The sequence below is a fragment of the Corythoichthys intestinalis genome, chromosome 14, assembly GCF_030265065.1.
Source record: "Corythoichthys intestinalis isolate RoL2023-P3 chromosome 14, ASM3026506v1, whole genome shotgun sequence".
In the NCBI taxonomy this organism is placed as follows: domain Eukaryota; kingdom Metazoa; phylum Chordata; class Actinopteri; order Syngnathiformes; family Syngnathidae; genus Corythoichthys; species Corythoichthys intestinalis.
Window position 1 is genome coordinate 30366724 of NC_080408.1, and position 20240 is coordinate 30386963.

The 20240-nt window shown below is 39.3% G+C and overlaps 1 protein-coding gene across 4 annotated transcripts in view; it reads right to left on the minus strand.

Annotated features, from left to right (window-relative positions):
* LOC130929860 (zinc finger E-box-binding homeobox 1-like) overlaps positions 1-20149 on the minus strand; it is a 54225-nt gene extending 34076 nt beyond the window's left edge. The window contains exons 1-2 of one of the 4 annotated variants that reach the window (XM_057857461.1): positions 18857-18966; positions 8947-9086 (exon numbers count right to left, since the gene is read on the minus strand). In XM_057857461.1, the coding sequence (XP_057713444.1) occupies positions 8947-8974 (28 nt within the window). In that variant the 5' untranslated portion in view covers positions 8975-9086; positions 18857-18966. The other 3 variants (XM_057857458.1, XM_057857459.1, XM_057857462.1) reach the window with 3 other exon arrangements.
* Positions 20150-20240: the final 91 nt, after the last annotated feature.

The following is a 20240-nucleotide window of genomic DNA, read 5'->3' on the forward strand; positions in this document are numbered from 1 at the left end:
TTCTATGGGTCACACTTGATTTTTGAAAAATAAAATATTAATTAGTGTTGTCCTGATCACAAAATTTTGCACCCGAGTTTGCGTCACCTGATTTTGATGATCTGCCGATAGAGTACCAATCTGATACCATGGCAATTTTTATTAATTTATTGAATTATTAATAGGTGTAACGATACAAAAACTAACATTATGATTATTATCACGATTCTTGACCCACAATTCAAAACACAAAATGATTTATTTAAACGTACGTTCCGCCATGTTTGCCGTTTTGAATATTTAGTAGCAGCGACTCTGCATGACCAAAGTGACGTATGCGAGTGCTGACGTCATCATTTTTGGAGTTTTTCCTTGCCGACATGGAGGGTCCAAGGATGGGGGATGCCTAGGACTTGAACTTTATTTATTCATCTATACAAATAAAATTGAATTGAATTGAATTGAATAAGAGCTGGAGTGGTTCATTCATATGGCTGTGGAGCAAGCCCCGCAATTGAATCAATCCACTTTGGAGGCCGGAATCAAACATTTGTGACTTCGCCTTCCGTTTTCGCCGTCACCGTGTCAAGACGAGGCCATTCCGCAACATTTTCTTGGTGTCGCAGCGTCACCATGTAAATGGCCCTTCAGGTTCACCTGAATATGCCAATCTCTCTCATTAGGGCGTCAATGTAATGTTGGCTTGTGTCATCGACTTGCTAAACAGAGCTGTATGTGCACAAGCCAAAAAGAGAGACAAGGCTGTGGGTTTAATGAGGGCATTGGTTTACACAAGCGTTTGTGGGCGTGAAGTATTGAAGTTCACAGAACAAATAAGTGAGTGGTAACTGGCATTTGTTGTTTAAAATAACTTACAAGGCCAACAAAATCCATCCCATTTTAGTGAAACAACGTGACTGTCATTTTATTTACCGTACAGCGTAACCCCTGCAAGACGAAATCGAGAGTGTTACTGCCTGAATGACCTACACGGGCCTGATTTCTGATCACATGATCAGATCAGGGGAAATCCCTCATTAATATACCTCTGGATTATTTTGTTGCTTGTAGCCCTGAACTCATTCACTGCCACTGACAGCAATAGACGTTAAAATTATTTGAATTGGGAAGCCTGGCATTTTGTGATCATGGTTCACTGCCACTGACAGTGATAGACGTCAGATTTGCCTCCCAGTCAAAATGGATCGGACGTCTATCCCCGTCAATGGCAGTCAAAGAGTTAATACTTCAACATAAAAATGTAAAAACATGATCTTTATCACCCAATTCAGATCTTCTAAAAATTGAATGATTGGGCCCAATTTCCAATCATGCGATCTGATCGAGACATCCCTAATACTGTATTTATATTTAACTCACTCGCTTCATTCGCTGCCATTGACAGTGAACAAAGTTGTTAGCTTTAAAGTTAAGATTCATGTCTAATCTAAGTGCAGAAATCACGCTAATTCATTTAACACAATGACTCTTAACAGATATCTAATCCATTTTGATTGAGAGGGCTTGCAGTCAATGGCAGCAAATGAGTTAAAGTTGACTTGAAACACAAAGCAAGGCAGAATATGAACTACATGCGATACAAATGACTAAATAGGCTACATTAGAGAAGGATGTTTGCACTGTACTCTTAGTCCCAGGGATCTGAATTCTTATTCTATGATGTACAGCAGAGGTCACTAAACTCTGAACCGTTGCTTCAACAAATTTTCTCCAACTGGACCGCCATGAATTTTAGTTGAATATCCCTGATGTACAAAATAATAAGAAATCATATGTAATGTATGTAGGCCTCTGTCTTATGGAGGACCTTAACTGATGTAGCAGTGTGTATGTGTATTATTACACATGTATACGTGTTATATGTGTAGTATTATACTCCATGCAGTATTTGTATTGTATTGTACTGCAATCAAAGGAGTACTCGATCTTAAACCGTCCCATAACTATGACATATAATTTCTTCTGCAGTACTGTATCTGTACAACATGTAGTACTGTACTATCTACAAGTACACATAGTAATTGCTTTGTCTGTTGTAGTGGCATGTTCTCTATTGGTACGTACATATTAGGCTTAGATTAGCACATGCACCATCATGAGAAGTGACGCACCAGGAAGCTAGGTGTCAGTGGAGGAAGCAACACGTGAGGAAACGAGGTTAAAATCGGTCACTTCCTGTTTGTGTCATTTTGTCGCTTCCGGCTTCCTGCTCAAGTGATGCACTCGTGTTAAGGCTAGAGACACACGCACGCACAAGTATGCAGTGGCACACAATCGGAGTTGTCAACACTTTAGCATTAGCATTTGCACTAACACATTCTCTACAGTTTACAGTGTGGTGGAGGTCAAGTGGGTTGTAAGCAATGATTCCAATCAGTTGCCTCTTTGAGACTCTCACACTTGAACACAGCGAGTATGTTTGAGTGTGTTTCTTCAGCCGAATACGCCTGCAAAGCCCCAAAGGATGTTTGTCAATTTAAAAATATACACTTATTGGGTTTATATGCCATTGAAAATAGCACAATAAATATTGGATGTTTAGTACTCTGGGGTGAATCGCTTTTTTTCAACAGCACTTTTACTTTGACAAGGCCCTCCATGACAGAAAGTGGGTTTGTGTCTCCCGCTAACAAGCAGTTAGTGGAGTTAACGTGTAGCTCCCAAGCCGCTCCCATTCAACCAATATCAGCTGCCAACCATCATGCCCCCAAGGGGTCGTCATTAGCGCTCCTGCTGGGGGACCCGGTGCTCTCTGAGGCCCTGCAACTTTTCGCTAACGGCTTCATTAACCCGAACACCCGGGACACACACACTCTCCCACCTGTAATACAATCAAATACCTTCCATGGTACCACAGATGTAATTAATTTTTTAAAATGCCAGATAGTAATGATAAAGCTGCATGTTATCATTGTCCTTGCAAACATTGTCAAAATAGTCCATTTTTTGATAATACAAAAATAAAGAATAGCGCTTAACACACTTTTATTACAGTTTTCAAAGGTACTCATATTTTGGGGGATAAGATTCTATCTAAGCCTCTGTCTTATGGAGCATCTGTCTTACAGAGGACCTTATCTGATGTAGCAGCGTGTATGTGTATCCTATGTAGGATCATGCTCCATGCACTAATGTTTTCTATTGTACTATAACCAAAGGAGTACTCTATCTCAAGGCATCCTGTAGCTATGACCTATAATTAGTAACAGGAATAAAAATAGTATATCCAAATCAGGGGTCAGCAGCCCGTGGCTCTAGAGCTGCATACTGCTCTTCAGTGCTGCCCTAACAGCTTCCTGGAGTGTTTTAAAAAATGTTGGAAAATAGCTAAAGATGGGGCAGGGAAATATATTTTTCGTTTCTGTAGGAGGACAAACATGACACAAACGTTTTTCTATTTTGTTATTTTGTAATGAAGTCAAACTGCAGGGAAAATACACACTTACCGTATATTCCGCACTATAAGGTGCATCGGAGTATAAGGTGCACCTTCAATGAATGGCTTATTTTAAAACCGTTTTCATGTATAGGGCGCATTGCACAATAAGGTGCAGTAGTAGTAGTCGTAGAGGTGTGCGAAATTTCCGATTCTTAGATTATTCGCGATTCGGCTGTGGAAGATTCAAAAACGATTCACAAACATCCAAATCCCGATTATTGAATTATACCTGTCAGGCCCCAGGCTGGGAAAGAGTGTGGGTGTGTCTGTCATCCAGTTACAGGCCCAGCACCTGACGGGTGGAGTGACGGCAGCTGTCAGCAATCACCATCATCAGCCTATTTAAGCCAGCCAGAGCTCCACCACGTCGCTGGATCGTCTCTTGCAGTGCACTGTTAGTGCCTTCTCGTGTTGTGATTACTTCTGTGTGGACTCATCTGATCATCGACCTATTTGCTCTGTTCCAGGATTTCGTCTATGTCTCGTGTTTTTGGTACCTTTGCCCAAGACGCTCAACGCCACAGACTCCACAACTCTGCTAACAATAAAGTACTTGAACTCAGAGCCTCACCATCTCACATGCCTGTTTTGGGGTTTCTCTGCCCACGACCGTAACAATACCAGGTAAAGGGGAACTAAAACACAGTCAGCGCAGTCTTCGGGACGCAATGAGGAACGGACCGCTTGATAAAATAAAAAAAAAAACAATACTACCTGACTGCAACCGACAGCTGCTACAAACAACGGCCAGTTGCAACAAACATACGGTCACGTAATGCTACGGTAGATATCACATACATGTAGAACTGAAATGACAGACGACGGCAGCGTAAGCTCATGTATAGAGAACTAGATGCGAAATGATAGACTTGCCGGTGTGAGTAAACGGCCACCATCTTAAAGCAGTAGACTTCTCTAGAAGGCTCTGTTGTAGCAAACCTAATTAACTTTTTATCTAAAATCTAACCCTAATCCTAAATCGGCAAAATCTTGACTTTAATCGATCTTTAAATGATGAAACAGTTTTAAAACTTTCACATGTCGAAAGTAGACAAAAGGCAAATGATGGAATAACGGGAGTTTAACAACTTTAACGGTTGATTCACAACAATAAATTAATTGAATTTAGTTTAAAGCTGCTGATAAAGAATGGGTTTTGAACTATTAACTTAATACTGAAATAGCAGTGTAGCAGATTTTTGAACAATTTTGGAAGTAATGTACGAACGTTAAAAGCGGGGGGGTTGGGGGGGTCTGGGGTCAGTAATAATCGATTTGTAATCCAATCGTAATCCAATCGTTAGGTCCCAAGATTCCTACCTCTAGTTGTCGTAGTAGTAGTAGCGGTAGTAGTGGTTGGCGTTACGTTAGGCTTCCACAAGATGGAGCTGAGCTAAATGGAATATCATGCCATGATTAACCAATATTGATCCATATATAAGCACTGTCAGATTTTGGTGTGGCATTCAGGTGCGCCTTATAGTGTGGAATTTACGGTAATCATAAAAGCTCATTCTGTATTTGTAGCCAACATAGTCATTCTGATACTAGGCTAATATTGCTAAAATACAATAGATACATACAGAATGCGTTGCCCTCATTATAAGGCTTATAGAGGGCTTTCAATTTTTTGTGGCTCCAGAATATTTGTTTTTTTTAATTAAATAAATATAACTGTACAACATGTTGAACAAAATAAGATTCCGTTCTAGTGACATTCGAAAAAAATATAATGATAATCAAAATTTAAAATTAATTTTAAAATAAAAATTGTTAGTCATAAATTAAATGCAATACACTAGAGTTTATTCTAATATATTTTGTCTTTGTTAGATTTTTTTTTAAAATCTATAAATAAATTAATTAATACTTTTTAAAAGCTGAAATAAATAATCTCATATAAACATTACTACAATTTTGTACACCAATTTTACTGGTTTGATTTTTTTTCCTAGGCAGGAGCCCAAACAAGTCCTTGCAACAATTGGCAATTCCAGAGTTGTTGATTTCAGTTAATAATATTGCACAAAAGTAAATAATAACAACAGGTATATGATCACACATGTATTTATTTATACAAACAGTGCCCAGCAACAAGTGCCGCTTGCAAACGCAGTACTTATTATATTGAATGAATGTTCACATATTTATCATATTTATAGCCAAGCGGTTGTCCTGTTATGTAAGCAAAACTACCTACAGCGAGTGCTCAGTGCAGTGTGCTTCACCCCCCCCCCCCCCCCCGCCACCAACCTCTTTTAGTAAAACCAGCTGCTTCTTTTGAGCCTCTCAGGCCCAGCCAAAGAAAGAAAGACAAAGTAGAACGGCGAGATATGCAAATTCAACAGCCCCACAAGAGACACACAGGACTTTCCCACCGCCCACATTGAAGGAGGAAGGAGGATTTGTCTTATACACACACATACACACATCTTGAATAGCAGTCTTTTTAGGGCAACACACATACAACCCATCATGGAATTCCTTCAGTTTGTTTTGAAGGTGCAAATTAAATCGGAATACAGACACATGGAAACGAAGTGATGACATCATCATCTGTTGCATAATTAAAGAACTGTTAAGACTTCAAACAAGGATTTGCCTCAACAGTAATCTGGTGCGCTTAAAAATTTGCCACTAAATGTGTCGGAAAAGATTAAAAAGATGGCAAAGATTGCATTTCTCACACCCTCCTGCATCTCAACTGAATAAGAGTGAGCATGTATTTACTTGAGTGAATTATGAATATTCAATACATTTGAACCGGAAGGATTGGCATTAAATGACCACTGCCATCCCTCCTAGTTCAACTGATTGGATATCTGTTGCTATCAATGGCAGTAAATTAGTTAACTTAAATCAGTTCACTGGAAATGTGGCTTTTATAGTGGCTATAATGCTATCTAAAGCAAAAAATGAATTACTGCCACATAATTTACAAAACCTGTTTAAGGTTCGTGACAATATCCATAGTCTGCGAGGCTCTGGAGATTTTATGTTGCCAAGATTTCGAACTACTTGCAAACGTTTTCATGTGTCTGTATGTGGAGTGAAACTGTGGAACAATTTAGACAATCATTTCAAGCAGTGTCAGAATATCCAAAAATTTAAATCGTTGTATAAAAATATGGTCTGGTCACAATATGACATTTGCTGACAATGTGTGTTGCTGTTTTTGTCAATTGGTGTAAATATTGAAATTATTGTGAATGAGCCACCATTAGCTGGTTGTCTGTTAGTTTAGTTGTTTTTGTCTGTTTTTCCTTTTTTCTTTTTCATTGTGTGGACAGGAGTATCCCACGAGTAAGGATGCTGGACAATGAGATCAGGGGTGTGACAAAATAAGTTTTTTCTTCTTCCCACTCCCTTTCGAGTGCAATTATTTTTGTTGAATTATATTGTATGTTTTTTGTTTCTTTTGTGTGTGCATGCTCGAAATAAAAAAGTTTCATCATCATCATCATCATCATAGTGGCTTTAAATCAAATTTAGTATGTAAAAATACTTTTCTTCTATAATATGGTTAAAAAAATCTTTGGGCCAAGAGTACACATCCAAACAAAATTTATCTCATCATTACATGAAGTATTTTCTTTTAAATTATGAAATGTATCACGTTCTAATGTGAAACGTAGCATAAAAATTGTCAAATGTCAAATTTAATGTCTTAAAAATGCAAACTTTACTACGTTAAAATGTTATGCGAAAATGAGTTCCTGTTTAAAAAAATCATAAACTCAATTATAATTAGAGGCATGCGAAATTTCCGATTCTTAGATTATTCACGATTCAGCCGTGGAAGATTCGAGAACGATTCACAAACTTTCAAATTACGATTATTGAATTATACCAGGTATACCAGGTCTTTGGGACGCAATGAGGAACAGACCGAGAGTAAATATCATGTTCAACTCATGCCGCTAGATAAAAAAAACAATCATACCTGACTGCGGCCGACAGCCGCTACAAACAACGCCCGGTTGCTAGTTACTACAAACAAACGGCTACAGTAGATATCATATACATGTAGAACTCGATGCAAAATGACAGACGGCGGTGTTAGAACATGTATATTTGAACAGAGATGCAAAATGACGGACTTGCCGGTGTTAGTAAACAGCCGCCATCTTAAAGCAGTAGACTTCACTAGAAGGCTCTGTTGCAGCGAATCTAATTAACTTTTTATTTAAAATACTCCTAAATCGGCAAAATCGTGTCTTGAATCTATCTTTAAATGATGAAAGTTTTAAAACTTTGACATGTCAAAAGTAGACAGAAGGGAAATTATGGAATAACGGGAGCAACTTTTACAACTGTAACGGTTGATTCACAACAATAAATTAATCGAATGTAGTTTAAAGCTGCTGATACAGAAAGGGGACTGGAGTATTTTATTTACTGTTATTTTTGTATATTTGTTTACTGTTATATGTTAACTTGATACTGAAATAGTAGTTTGGTTTAGCCTGAGAGGATTTTTTTCAAATAAATATAATTTCAGTCACTCACAATCAATCAGTCAACATCATTAATAATGTGTTCGCCTGAACAATGAGCAATGAACTAAAACAAATATAAACCCAACAGGTATTGTGCTTTGTTAGTAGATAAAACATTTGTTTAACAGGAGAGGAGACTTTTGTCATCTTGGTCCATGAAACACTTTTCTTAACCTGGCAATTATAGGACAGCAAGCCTATCAATAATCAAAAGGCCTCTCAAGAACTTGTAAACATAACACTGTAAAATGCAAACATTTGCTAATTGCCATAGTAAGGTTTAATAATCAGTGGAGGAAAAATACGGCCTTTAGAACAGTAACAAAACTTTGCATAGTGGCAAAACAGAAGTGGAAACAATCGCACACATCCCAATATGACACAGTGCCAAAAATATTATTAATAGGCCCGATAATATATAATGTTATCAGATTTATTGGGATGACGTCATAATTCCTATTATCGGACCGATAATTATGGGACCGATAATTATCGTGCACCTCTACTAATCGCTGCTTCTTTTTGTTACTGATTTCTGTTGTCAATATTCACTTAACAACTATAACAACTATGAGCAGGTGTTGTTGCAGTTGATGTCCTCTCTCCTTTTTGTCACTATCAACAGGTGTTGTAGTTGCTATTTTTTTGTTTTAGCTGTTCGTTTTCTCTCCCAAACTAAATTCTAGCAGGTGTTATTGCTACGGTTGTCTTTTGTTATTGCTTTCTGTTTCCATTACCTCCACAAACTATGTGTTAAACTCTGCTTATTGTTTTTTGTTCTGTTTCCCGTCCTTTTCCTCCTGTGCCTCTGAAACCAAATTTTGCCGTTGTATTCTAAGTGCACTCTCTCGTCATCAAGTTATTACGATGCATGTTGATGACATCACAGTATTTGAGAGTGTGATGATGTAACGTGATTACTCAATCATCTGCATTGTGCTGACTTGCACATGTGCTTCGAGGGGCTAACAAAGCTTTGAGAGGGGGTGTTATGGGGTGAACTCTGACCTCTTAAAGGGGGCGGTAGGGCTCCCATGCAAACACTTCATTGTCCAGATGCTAAGGCCCCCCACCGCATCACCACCAACGGAAGGGCACATCATCGCCATGCTAGCACGTGGTTTCAGGGTTTAATCTCGCACTTCCTCCTTCCAACAAAATAAGAGTCAAAAAGAGCACGTGAAGTCATGTGACACTAATACTAAATCGGGTCATCTTGAGTCAGAGAGTACATTACAATGCAATAGAATATAATATATACATTAAAAGGAAAAGAAAATCTTGATTTGAACTCATAATACGACAAGGTGATAGAATTCTCCTGAACTTTTTCTACAGTATTATGACTTTATATCCACAAAACTCATCAGATAACTATTTCTAAATTAAAAAATTTAGTACACTCTCAATTACAATCAAAACGTTCAGTGCCGTACCTCTTTACACTTTACTGTTTTTTTCTCTTGAGGGGCAGGGGAGAGTGACGCAGCTCCATGGATCAATTTTAGGTTTGAACAACTGACAACGGATAGCAGCAATGCAAATTGCTTGGATTTAGATCAGGACTTTTTTGTCAGGGTACAGTAAAATCTATAAGAAAAAAAGGGTTGCACTTGCCCACAGGCTGGAAGTCAAACATGAAGGGATTTTACAATAAACATACAATGTACAGTATATCCATAGATGTGTTATGATAGTTAAAAGAAGTATGTGCGTGTCATAATGTTACAACAACTAAAACTTAAAAAAATTGGTCATTTTGTACGGAACGACTGTAATCCATTAAACCTATTAAGTTCTATCCTGATTGCTGAAGATCAAGCAAAAGTAGAATCCCTACTTTTTTCCTGGTCAACAAGAGAGTATTTTTCGGTAGATTCAGTATTTATACATGTTATTGATATAACACAATATTTTATGGGTCTTTAAAAATGGGTCATTTTTAAAAATGGCTGACAGTGCATTAGTTAAATATCACTTTTATTCTTGTAAGCATTATTCTTCTAACTTTGCAATTTTCATGTTTTCTAAAACATTGTGGTGCTCCCATAGGAAATGATTATTCTCATAATTCTATTTCCCCCCACTTTTTACTGTTTCTTCTGAATTGTATTATACTGTTCACGTCACGCATGAGGTTATGAGGGCACAAGCCACAATACAAAAATCCATCTTTGGGTCACTAGTAGGGGTGCACGGTATCCATTTTTTGAAGCTGATACCGATATCGATAACTTCCTGCTCCTCAAGGCCGATAACCGATACGATAATACCGAACATATATTTTAATTAGGGTTGTTCCGATCATGTTTTTTTGCTCCCGATCCGATCCCAATCGTTTTAGTTTGAGTATCTTCCGATCCCGATATTTCCCGATCCGATTGCTTTTTTTTTTTTTGCTCCCGATTCAATTCCAATCATTTCCGATAATTTTTCCCGATCATACACATTTTGGCAATGCATTAGGGAAAAAAATGAATAAAACTCTGACGAATATATACATTCAACATACAGTACATAAGTACTGTATTTGTTTATTATGACAATACATCCTCAAGATGGCATTTACATTATCAACATTCTTTCTGTGAGAGGGATCCACGGATAGAAAGACTTGTAATTCTTAAAGGATAAATGTGACTTTGTATATTGTGACTAAATCTTGCCATCCAGTGTATTTGTTGAACTTTTAGTAAATGATAGTGTTGCCATTTAACTTTTCTGCCCAAATGCATTATGGGAAGTGCAACCATGACTGTGCGTAGTGACACCAATTGATATATCTTCTCTGCGTTGAGAAATAACATATGGTGTTAAGAAAAAGATCAACTAGTACCTTTCTTCCCCACTTTGCTTCCCACGATATTTTTAATTGTTGAGAGGGGGATTTCAAGGCTTTAGCCAATTAAATAAAGGCTCCAAAGACTGCCTAAATTCACTCTACTCATTTTACACTGCCTTTTAGCTCTATATATAGGTAAAACGGCGCCTTTATAGATTGAATGCGGCAATGCGTGAGTGGGTCGTGCATTTAATTACATTAAATATTCTAACGTGATTAATTTTTTAAAAATTAATTACCGTCGTTAACACGATAAATTTGACAGTCCTAATTTAAGCCAAAACTAAAGACTCTGGATGAGTGTAAGACATTTTGTCTGTAACGTGAAATACAATTAGAAAACGATTTAATAAAAAATATATATATATATATTTTAAAAATATATATATATATATATACATATATATATATATATATATATATATTTATTTATTTATTTTCTTCTTCAATGTATAGTCACCTCAATGTATTGTCACCTTAGTTTTTGAACACCTGTAGGTCAAAAATACTAGTAGTGGATTCAGCATAGATTTACCTTTGACCTAACCAGAATTTTCATGATGACATGAACATTATTATAATGAATAAAACAAAGATGAGAACAGTTTTGACTTCAAATAAAGTGCCCATATTAATTTTTTCAAATCAATATAATTTGAGTAAATCACAATCAGTAAGTCAATATCATTGACGATGTGATCCCCTGAGCAATAAGCACAGAACTAAAACAAACATAAACCCAACAGGTATTGTGCTTTGTTAGCAGATAAAACATTTAGTGCAACAGGAGAATGAAACAAATTTCATAACCTGGCAATTATAGGACAGCAAGCCTAAAAATAAGGCCTCCAGAACAGTAACAAAAGTTTGGATACTGGCAAAACAGGAGTGGAAACAAATGCACACATCCCAATCCACCGACACCGTGCCAAAATTAATATTAATAGCCCCGATAATATATAATGTTATTGGATTTATTGGGATAACATCATAATTCCTATTATCGGACCGATAATTATCGTGCACCTCTAGTCATTAGAACAAAGCCTGAATGTCAATATAAAACTGTGTTATGCAAAGACAGCAAGGAAAGCAGCAGTTTTCCCACTTTAACACACATACACACCCTGTACTGCTCAATTAGTCACAGACCAGCAACAGTAGCAGCAGCATCAGTGGTCCGCACCTCCCCCCCTACTCACCATAAAAAGCAAAAAAGGGGAGGAGGACTTGATGCTAACTTGCTAAAGACGCCCTGTTGTGCTTTGTCATTCCATTTGTTACACACGCACGCACAAAGAAAAAAGTAATACAGCACCGCCACACTGCAACAATCGACAGCCAGTTGCGGCCGTATCACCGCGGAACCCACCCGCACCTGTGCTTATGTGTAATAACATAGAACGGACACAATCTAAAACGTGAGGCTTGAGCCTCAATCAGGCAGGTGGAAAAAGCTGGAGGACGCCATTGATTGGCTAGAAACGGCGTCACGGGACTCCAAACTAGGAAGTCAAGCAGAACACGAAAACAGCACATTGTTATGATGATTATGGGTCACAGTGGAAAGGTGATCAGGCCATCAGGGCAGAAAGAGCAATCAAACTCACATTCACGCCTTATATATTGTCACCAGTCATCTTCTTAAAATAAATGCCCAAGTCATTTTGTTACAACCACGATTAAAATTATAAGATTATTTTTTTTGTGTGTTTCCTGAAAATTTTGAAAAAAATGACTTCATTATTTATATACATAATGTGACCGTCAGAAAGAAACACCCTACAGTTGATGGATGAGTAATGGATACTATAAATGTTACATACACAAATGTATGAATATTGACAAAAGTGATTTCTCTACTGCACCAGCGTATGTTCAGGATTGACAATTAAATTAACTTGCATCCAAATTCCATATTCCAATTTTGTGATTTCATGGCTTTTTGTGAATTATTGTAACATTGCAACCTTTTTCTCTCCACAATATTATGACTTCATGTAAGTCAAATTCCAACTTAAAGGGATAGACAAGCCCTTGATTATGTGCATCCCAGCCGAAAAAATCTTGTCTAATATACTGAAAAGACACAGACGTTTTCAATGTGTAATAATGGAGAAAAATGTATATAAAGGCCAGTAGTTCCCAAAAGTAGGCAACATAATCATTGTCAGACATTTTAGAATTCCAGTACTATTTTAATCATTCAAATATAAGTATCACCGATTGTCCCCCCTACTCGTCACATATTGGCTTCCCACTGCCTTATAAGCGGCTATTGGAGAAACAAGCTTTAATGGAGCCAGGGTGTGAAGGTTTTGTCTGACTCTCAGACAGAGGAAGAAGAACGACTGACATACTGAACAGGTACAGAAACTATAAGGCTAGGTTCATACTGCAGGTCTTAATGCACAATTCAGAATTTTTGTCATGCCTGTTTTTTTTGGCATGCTAGAATTACGCATGCGCACTAATTCACAGTCCGACACAGACTGAGCAAACTGACCCACATGCGCAGAAGCCTCAAAACAAATAACTACGCACTGTGCATGCATGACGCACACAAATAAGCCTTATGTGTGTGCGTAAGTTTGCCCTGACTCGGCCATGTAAGCAAGACTGAAATATTGCTCATTTGGCGCACTGTAAGAAACAAAGCATTATCAGGCTTATCCTTTTTCTTCATTGTATTTTTTTATGACTGTGGTCAAGCCCGCCTCTACGTAGTAAAGGCCGAGTTCAAGCTAGGCGCTAACGCTAATTCACAGCCACATCGCTGATGTCTTGCCTGCTGCTCTCGCTCTTTGCTGACGTAATTGCTGCATGAATTCCGATTTGGGAGACTTGACAGTTCCGACCACCGCCACATTCTGGTAAAATGTGGCCCAGATCGGATTTAAACCACATCAGAAAGTGACCCAGATCGGATTTGAAATGGTCAAGTTTTATGTGACTTTTCCCGTTCAGACCGACAAGTTAATGCCTCACTCGAGTTGGAAAAACACGGAAAAATCAGGACTCCTGCATTAAGACCTGTGGTATGAACCTAGCCTAAGTGTATGTGTCTATTTCTTTAGGTACTTTTTACCTGTTTCAAGAGTATCAGCGTTTCTATGCTGTACATATACGTAACATGGCTGATGTTGTTCATCACACAATGGCTTTGCTTGGAAGTGGTAGTTTTTTGTGTTTCAACATAATTTTATCTATTTATTTAAAGAGGTCCCAAAAAAGCAAGATTTGAATACTCAAATACTTTGTGCATCCTTATTTCACATAAAGGTCATTTATACTGGGTGTTGATTATTCCTTTGAAGATGGTGGTTTTATTATGATTTGTTGATTTTTTTCTTAAATTACATGACAACACTTTCCTCAGAATAAAAGAACCATATTAGTATACAGTATATACACAGTGGGGAGAACAAGTATTTGATACACTGCCAATGGGTTTTCCCATTGTGAGTGTATTTGATACACTGCCAATGGGTTTTCCCATTGTGAGTGTATCAAATACTTGTTCTCCCCCCGTATATATACAGTATATGAAAATTAACTTCATTTTGTGACATTTTGATTTCATTGATTATGCTGTTGCATATATGGATGGATGGATGGATGGATGGATGGATGGATGGATGGATGGATGGATGGATGGATGGATGGATAGATGGATAGATAGATGGATTAGATTTTTTTTTTAAAATAAAAAATCGTCGTCTCGCCCACCCGGGCGGTATGGTCTCTCCTTTCAAACTCGGGTCCTCTACCAGAGGCGTGGGAGCTTGAGGGTCCTGCGCAGGATCTTAGCTGTCCCTAGGATTGCGCTCTTCTGAATGGAGACGTCGGATGTTGTTCCTGGTATCTGTTGGAGCCATGCACCCAGCTTGGGGGTAACTGCCCCGAGTGTCCCGATCACTACTGGCACCACTCTTGCCTTCACTCCCCACATTTTCTCCAACTCTTCCTTCAACGCTTGATATTTCTCCAGCTTTTCATGTTTTTTTCTGATCATCCATCACTGCTGCTACATATACATACAGTGCTGCTCGAAAGTTTGTGAACCCCACAGCGATGGTCAGATTTTTTGTAAAAAAAACTAAAATAACCTTATTAAATGTTAAGTTATACCCAAATCCACAATACTGACATTCCAAATAATGGACTGAAACAAAAGAAATAGTTATATTGTCATTCTTTATTTAACAAAAGTGGTTGATTTAAGAAAAACTCAGATATCATGTGTGCAAAAGTATGTGAACCCCTTCAGTTAATAGGATATTGCGCCTCCTTTTGCAGAGATTACCTCAACCAAACGGTTTCTGTAGTGACTAATCAGCCTCTCACATCTACTTTGGGGGATTTTTGCCCATTCTTCCTTGCAGAACGCAGTCAGTTGAGAGAGGTTTGATGGGCGTCTGGCATGAACTGCTCGCTTCAGGTCCCGCCACAGCATTTCAATGGGATTTAGGTCAGGACTTTGACTGGGCCAGTCCAGAACACGAATCTTCTTCTTTTTCAGCCATTCCTTGGTTGTATTGCTGGAATGCTTTGGATCATTATCATGTTGCATGATCCACCTTCTGCCAAGCTTTAACTTCAAAACAGATGGCATCAGGTTATGTTCTAGGATTTGACAATATTCCTCAGAATTCATGATTCCCTGGACTATGTGGAGTTGTCCAGGTCCTGAGGATGAAAAGCAAGCCCAGATCTTGACATTCCCACCTCCATGCTTCACTGTTGGGAGAAGGTTCTTTTGGTGGTATGCAGTGTTGACTTTTCGCCAGACATGGCGGTTTTGGTTGTGACCAAACAGTTCAATTTTGCACCTACATCAGTTGATGAAAACTCTTTTTAATTTAGTCTCGACAACACAACTGTTAAAAAAACAAAAAAAAACTACTGAATTGATTGATTAGGAAATCAGGTTGAAATAATAGAAAATTCCAAAATGTTGAGGGGGTTCACAAACTTTTGAGCAGCACTGTATATATATAGGCGGCTACTTCGTCATTTGGAGTCAGATGAATGTTTACCGGCAAAGTATGGTAAATGGTGTTATACTTATATAGCGCTTTTCCACCTTTCAAGGCGCTCAAAGCGCTTTACAATGAGATTGGCACACGCTTCCACTTCGATCGGCAACCATGCACGGCACGCAAGTTTCACCACGGACATATGGACGTGTAACGTGTAATAGTCCTGTCAGCATGTTTGGTATAACGGCGCAGTGGCTGGACAAGGATTTCGTAGAGAAGAAACCTCATGCTTTATTGAAAACAGGTTCACTCACTCCCGTTTATGTGGCTTATTATAAGGCAAGCCATTATTCCTTTTTGTTTTACCACATTTTTTATAATGAGGAATGAGTGATGAACTTTACTATATAATATTTGCATTCTACAGTGTATTTTTAAGTTTTTTTAAGTTATTGAAAGGCCTTTTGGTTATTGATAGGCTTGCTGTCCTATAATTGCCAGGTTAAGAAAGTTGTTTCATAGACCAAGACCACAGGTCTCCTCTCCTGTAGTACCAAATGTTTTTATCTGATGACAAAGCACAATACCGGTTGGGTTTTTGTTTTAGGTCGGCGCTCATGGTTCAGGGAACAAATCTTCAATGACATTGACTAAATGATTGTTATTGACTCAAATTATATTTATTTGAAAAAATAAATATTGGCACTTTATTTGAAGTCAAGATTGTTATAGTCTTTGTTCTATTCATTACAAGAATGTTCATGTCATCATTAAAAATCTGGTTAGGTCAAAGCCAAATCTATGTAGAATCTACCACTAGTTTTTTTTAACCTCCAGGTAATCAAAAAACTCGGGTGGATATACATTTAAAAATTGTATTTATTATCGGATATCGGTATCTGCTTTGCGGAGCGGGAAATTATCGATATCGGTTCCAAAAAAATCGATATCGTGCATCCCTAATATATATACATATATATTAGGGCTGTCAAAATTAACGCATTAACGGGCGGTAATTAATTTTTTTAATTAATCACGTTAAAATATTTAACGCAATTAACGCATGCGCGGAACGACCCACTCAAGCATTGCCGCGAACAGACTACAATGGCGCCGTTTGAAGTATATTGAGAGCTAAGGTCAGACAAGCAAGTGGAGTGGACGCAGGTGTTACCGGCACCCGCCAAGGGGGCCGCTGTTATTTTCAATGTGACCGGCATTGTCAGATTGAGCAGTGAGGAAGAAAGTGGTCAAGCGAGAGAGGGAGCGAGAGAATAGAGGAAGTGCGCAGTTAGCACAGGCTCAAGTGCTGCGTCCCCCACATGCTTTTGTTTTGTTAATAAATGTACCCACAAGAAGCCATCCAACGCCTCTCGGTGTTTAGATGTATGCCGCCGTCTTCCTCAGGAGGGAATCAAGACGAACTGAGCCAACCGACGACAACGGGCCGGTCCATAGCACTGCCAATTACCAAGAAGGGCGAATTGGTAACACAGGCATTTATTGAAGCCGCGCTATTTAATGGAATAAGCGGTGGCATCTCTTCCACAACTGTTATAACTATTGTGGCAAGCGACATGGGGAAGAATAACTGGAGATAATTTTTTTCTTAACACCATGTATTGTACTCAACGCAGAGAAGATATACCATTTGCAGCAACCACTGTGACTCATGGTTGCTCAAATTCCCATAATGCATTTGGGCAGTTAAGAACATTTAAGTCGCTACAGTATCATTTAGTGAAAGCACAACAAAACTAATATTCCTATCTCTCAAAAATAAAATAATGTTCACAAAAAGAAAAGCGCTCAATGCAAAGAGATCTGTCATTCCCAATCAAAATAGCTATGCAAAATAATACTCTATTCAAACATTAAATTTAGCTCAACAAATACACTAGATGGCAATATTTAGTCACAATATACAAACTATCAAAATTACTATAACTTGTACTCACATTTATCTTTTAAGAATTACACATACAGGTATTTCTATCCGTGGGTCCCTTTCACAGAAAGAATGATAATGTTAATGCCGTCTTGTGGATTTATTGTTATAATAAACAAATACAGTACTTATGTACAGTATGTTGAATGTATATATCCGTCTTATCTTTCAATTCCAACAATAATTTACAGAAAAATATGGCATATTTTAGAGATGGTTATAATTGCGATTAAGTGTGATTAATTACGATTAATTAATTTCTAAACTGTGATTAAAATTTTAATCGTTTGACAGCCCTAATATATATATATATATACATATATGTATATATAGTCTTATTTCACGTGTCTGATTTATATCATTGAAATACTGAACAGGATTGTAAAATATTGTTTCCATCCATTCATGCGGTATACTCGTAATTTTACTAAATTAATCCATATACTACCACTTGATGTATACTTTACATGTGTACATCCCACATTGGATTATATTCTGTTTAATTAACCCATAAATCTGCAAAACCGACATGAGAGTGTTCGCATAATCCTCTGCAAATAATGTCAATCATGTGAGGCCAACATCATACTCTTCTGACATCATGTCAATCATGTCAATTACGTAGACTTGGCTGTATAATATAACGAATTCGTCATCATCATTATCATGGTGATGGGGGGTGGGAGTGAAACACCTGCGGCCATGACAGCACCTTGAGCCACCCCTCCTTCTCCTCCTCCCACGCGCACGACCACCGCGGACCGTGAACGCCCCCCGCGCGTCACAAACACCATTAAAAAGGCACCTTGGCGAAGGTTTTGCATCACCTGTGCGGTACGACAGAGCCGTTAGCCGTGGAGGGTGGATTAGGGGGTAGGGGGTGGACGTCCGACCCCACCCCGCCTCCCTCCACTGCAGTGACGGCCGCCATTGAACCGATAAAAGTGCCAACGAACCGCACAGCACAATGGACGCAGAAACCCCACGCGTGAAGTGATTTTGTTTTTGGCACATGAACTAAGAAGGGAAAAAGAGGGGAGGAATAAAATCACGCACAAGTAGGTCACGATGACATAAATCCCGCGAGATTATAACAGCAAAAAAGAATAAGAAGGGGTGTGAAGAAGAAAAAAAAAGCCTCGCTACCTGCGCAGGTTGTCATTTGCAGCCCGTTGTTTGTGTGCGTGTCAACGTTGTCGCGACACACGCCACCAGAACCGCTTCCGGTCGAGCTTGTACGGGTTTTCTTAAAATTATTCGTATTTGTAAGCCATCGCCGAGCCGCCTTCAGGTAAACATGATGAGGATGAGGATGGTGATGATGATGGCTCCTGGACGGACGCACCGTCCTGACGTCATCACGACAGGAGAGAGGGGGGAAAGGTGTTCTCCACCCCCTCCCTTCCACGCGCGAATAACGGTCCCTTACTAATAGCAGGCTAACGTAAACAGCTGAAAGTAGACGCCGCGACTCTCTTTCTGCACCGAAGCCACGCCGAATTTTCAGGTGCGTATAATAGTGACGAAGCGGTACCATGTGGTTGACTTTTTCTGGCGTGGACACTCACCTCCACGCAGGTTTGCGTAGAATAAGCAGTTTAGTAAAGCGAGTCCGGTGTGAGCGATGACGACGAAGATGAAAGTAGGTTCTCTCTTTCTCTCTTTTTTCCCCCCATAATCGCGTCCACTCTTGCCTTAAACGAGGCAACATTTGGTGCAACAACAGACAGGGGAGAGGAGGAGAAGGAGGAGGAAGAGGAGGAGGAGAAAAGGGGGGAGGAAGTAGCCATGAAATAATAAACATCCCATCTCTCTGCCATCACCAAACCTCGCGCGAAATCACCGCACTTAAACCATGACCCACAGACCAGCGTCAGACCATCAAAGCGACACCCATCAAACTCTCGCTAGACCCACGGTGCACTCTCACGGGCCGATTCGGCGGCCCTTCCGAGCCTCGCCCTGGCCCGAGTTCTCATCCGCTTGCCGTTAAAGTGCGCGCGAGCGGGGACCACGTTGTTGTGGAGAAAGAAAGAAAAAAGTCAACAACAAAAGTGCAGAAAGTACTTCAAAGATATCTAAGAAGTCTCAAAACAAACACTCCCATGACTTATTGTAACGGATAACGGTTCAGAGATAGGACCGCTAGGCGGAGGGAGAGCCGCCATCCAGGTATAACGGTACACCAAAAAGAAAGCACACCACCTCCCATTAAAAGTCCACCAAAGTAGACCGCAACAAGTTCGGGAGGGAGGGGAGTGAAGTTCTGGGTGGTGGTCCGCACGGCGGCAGCGGCGGCCCGAGCCGGGCGTAGTTGAACACTCACCGCTGCTCCGTTTCGGGTTGGCCTGCTTTCTGCGCTTACACCTGGGGCCATCCGCCATGATCGCCTCGCTGCGAGTCTGAAGCTCATAGCCACTCGCGAGGCACCCCCTCCTCCCCCACTCATGTCTGCTTTACGACGTCACCTTCCCCCTCCTCCTTTCCGAACACCTGGTTTGCGACGCTGCCTCCTACTTTACGACGTCAC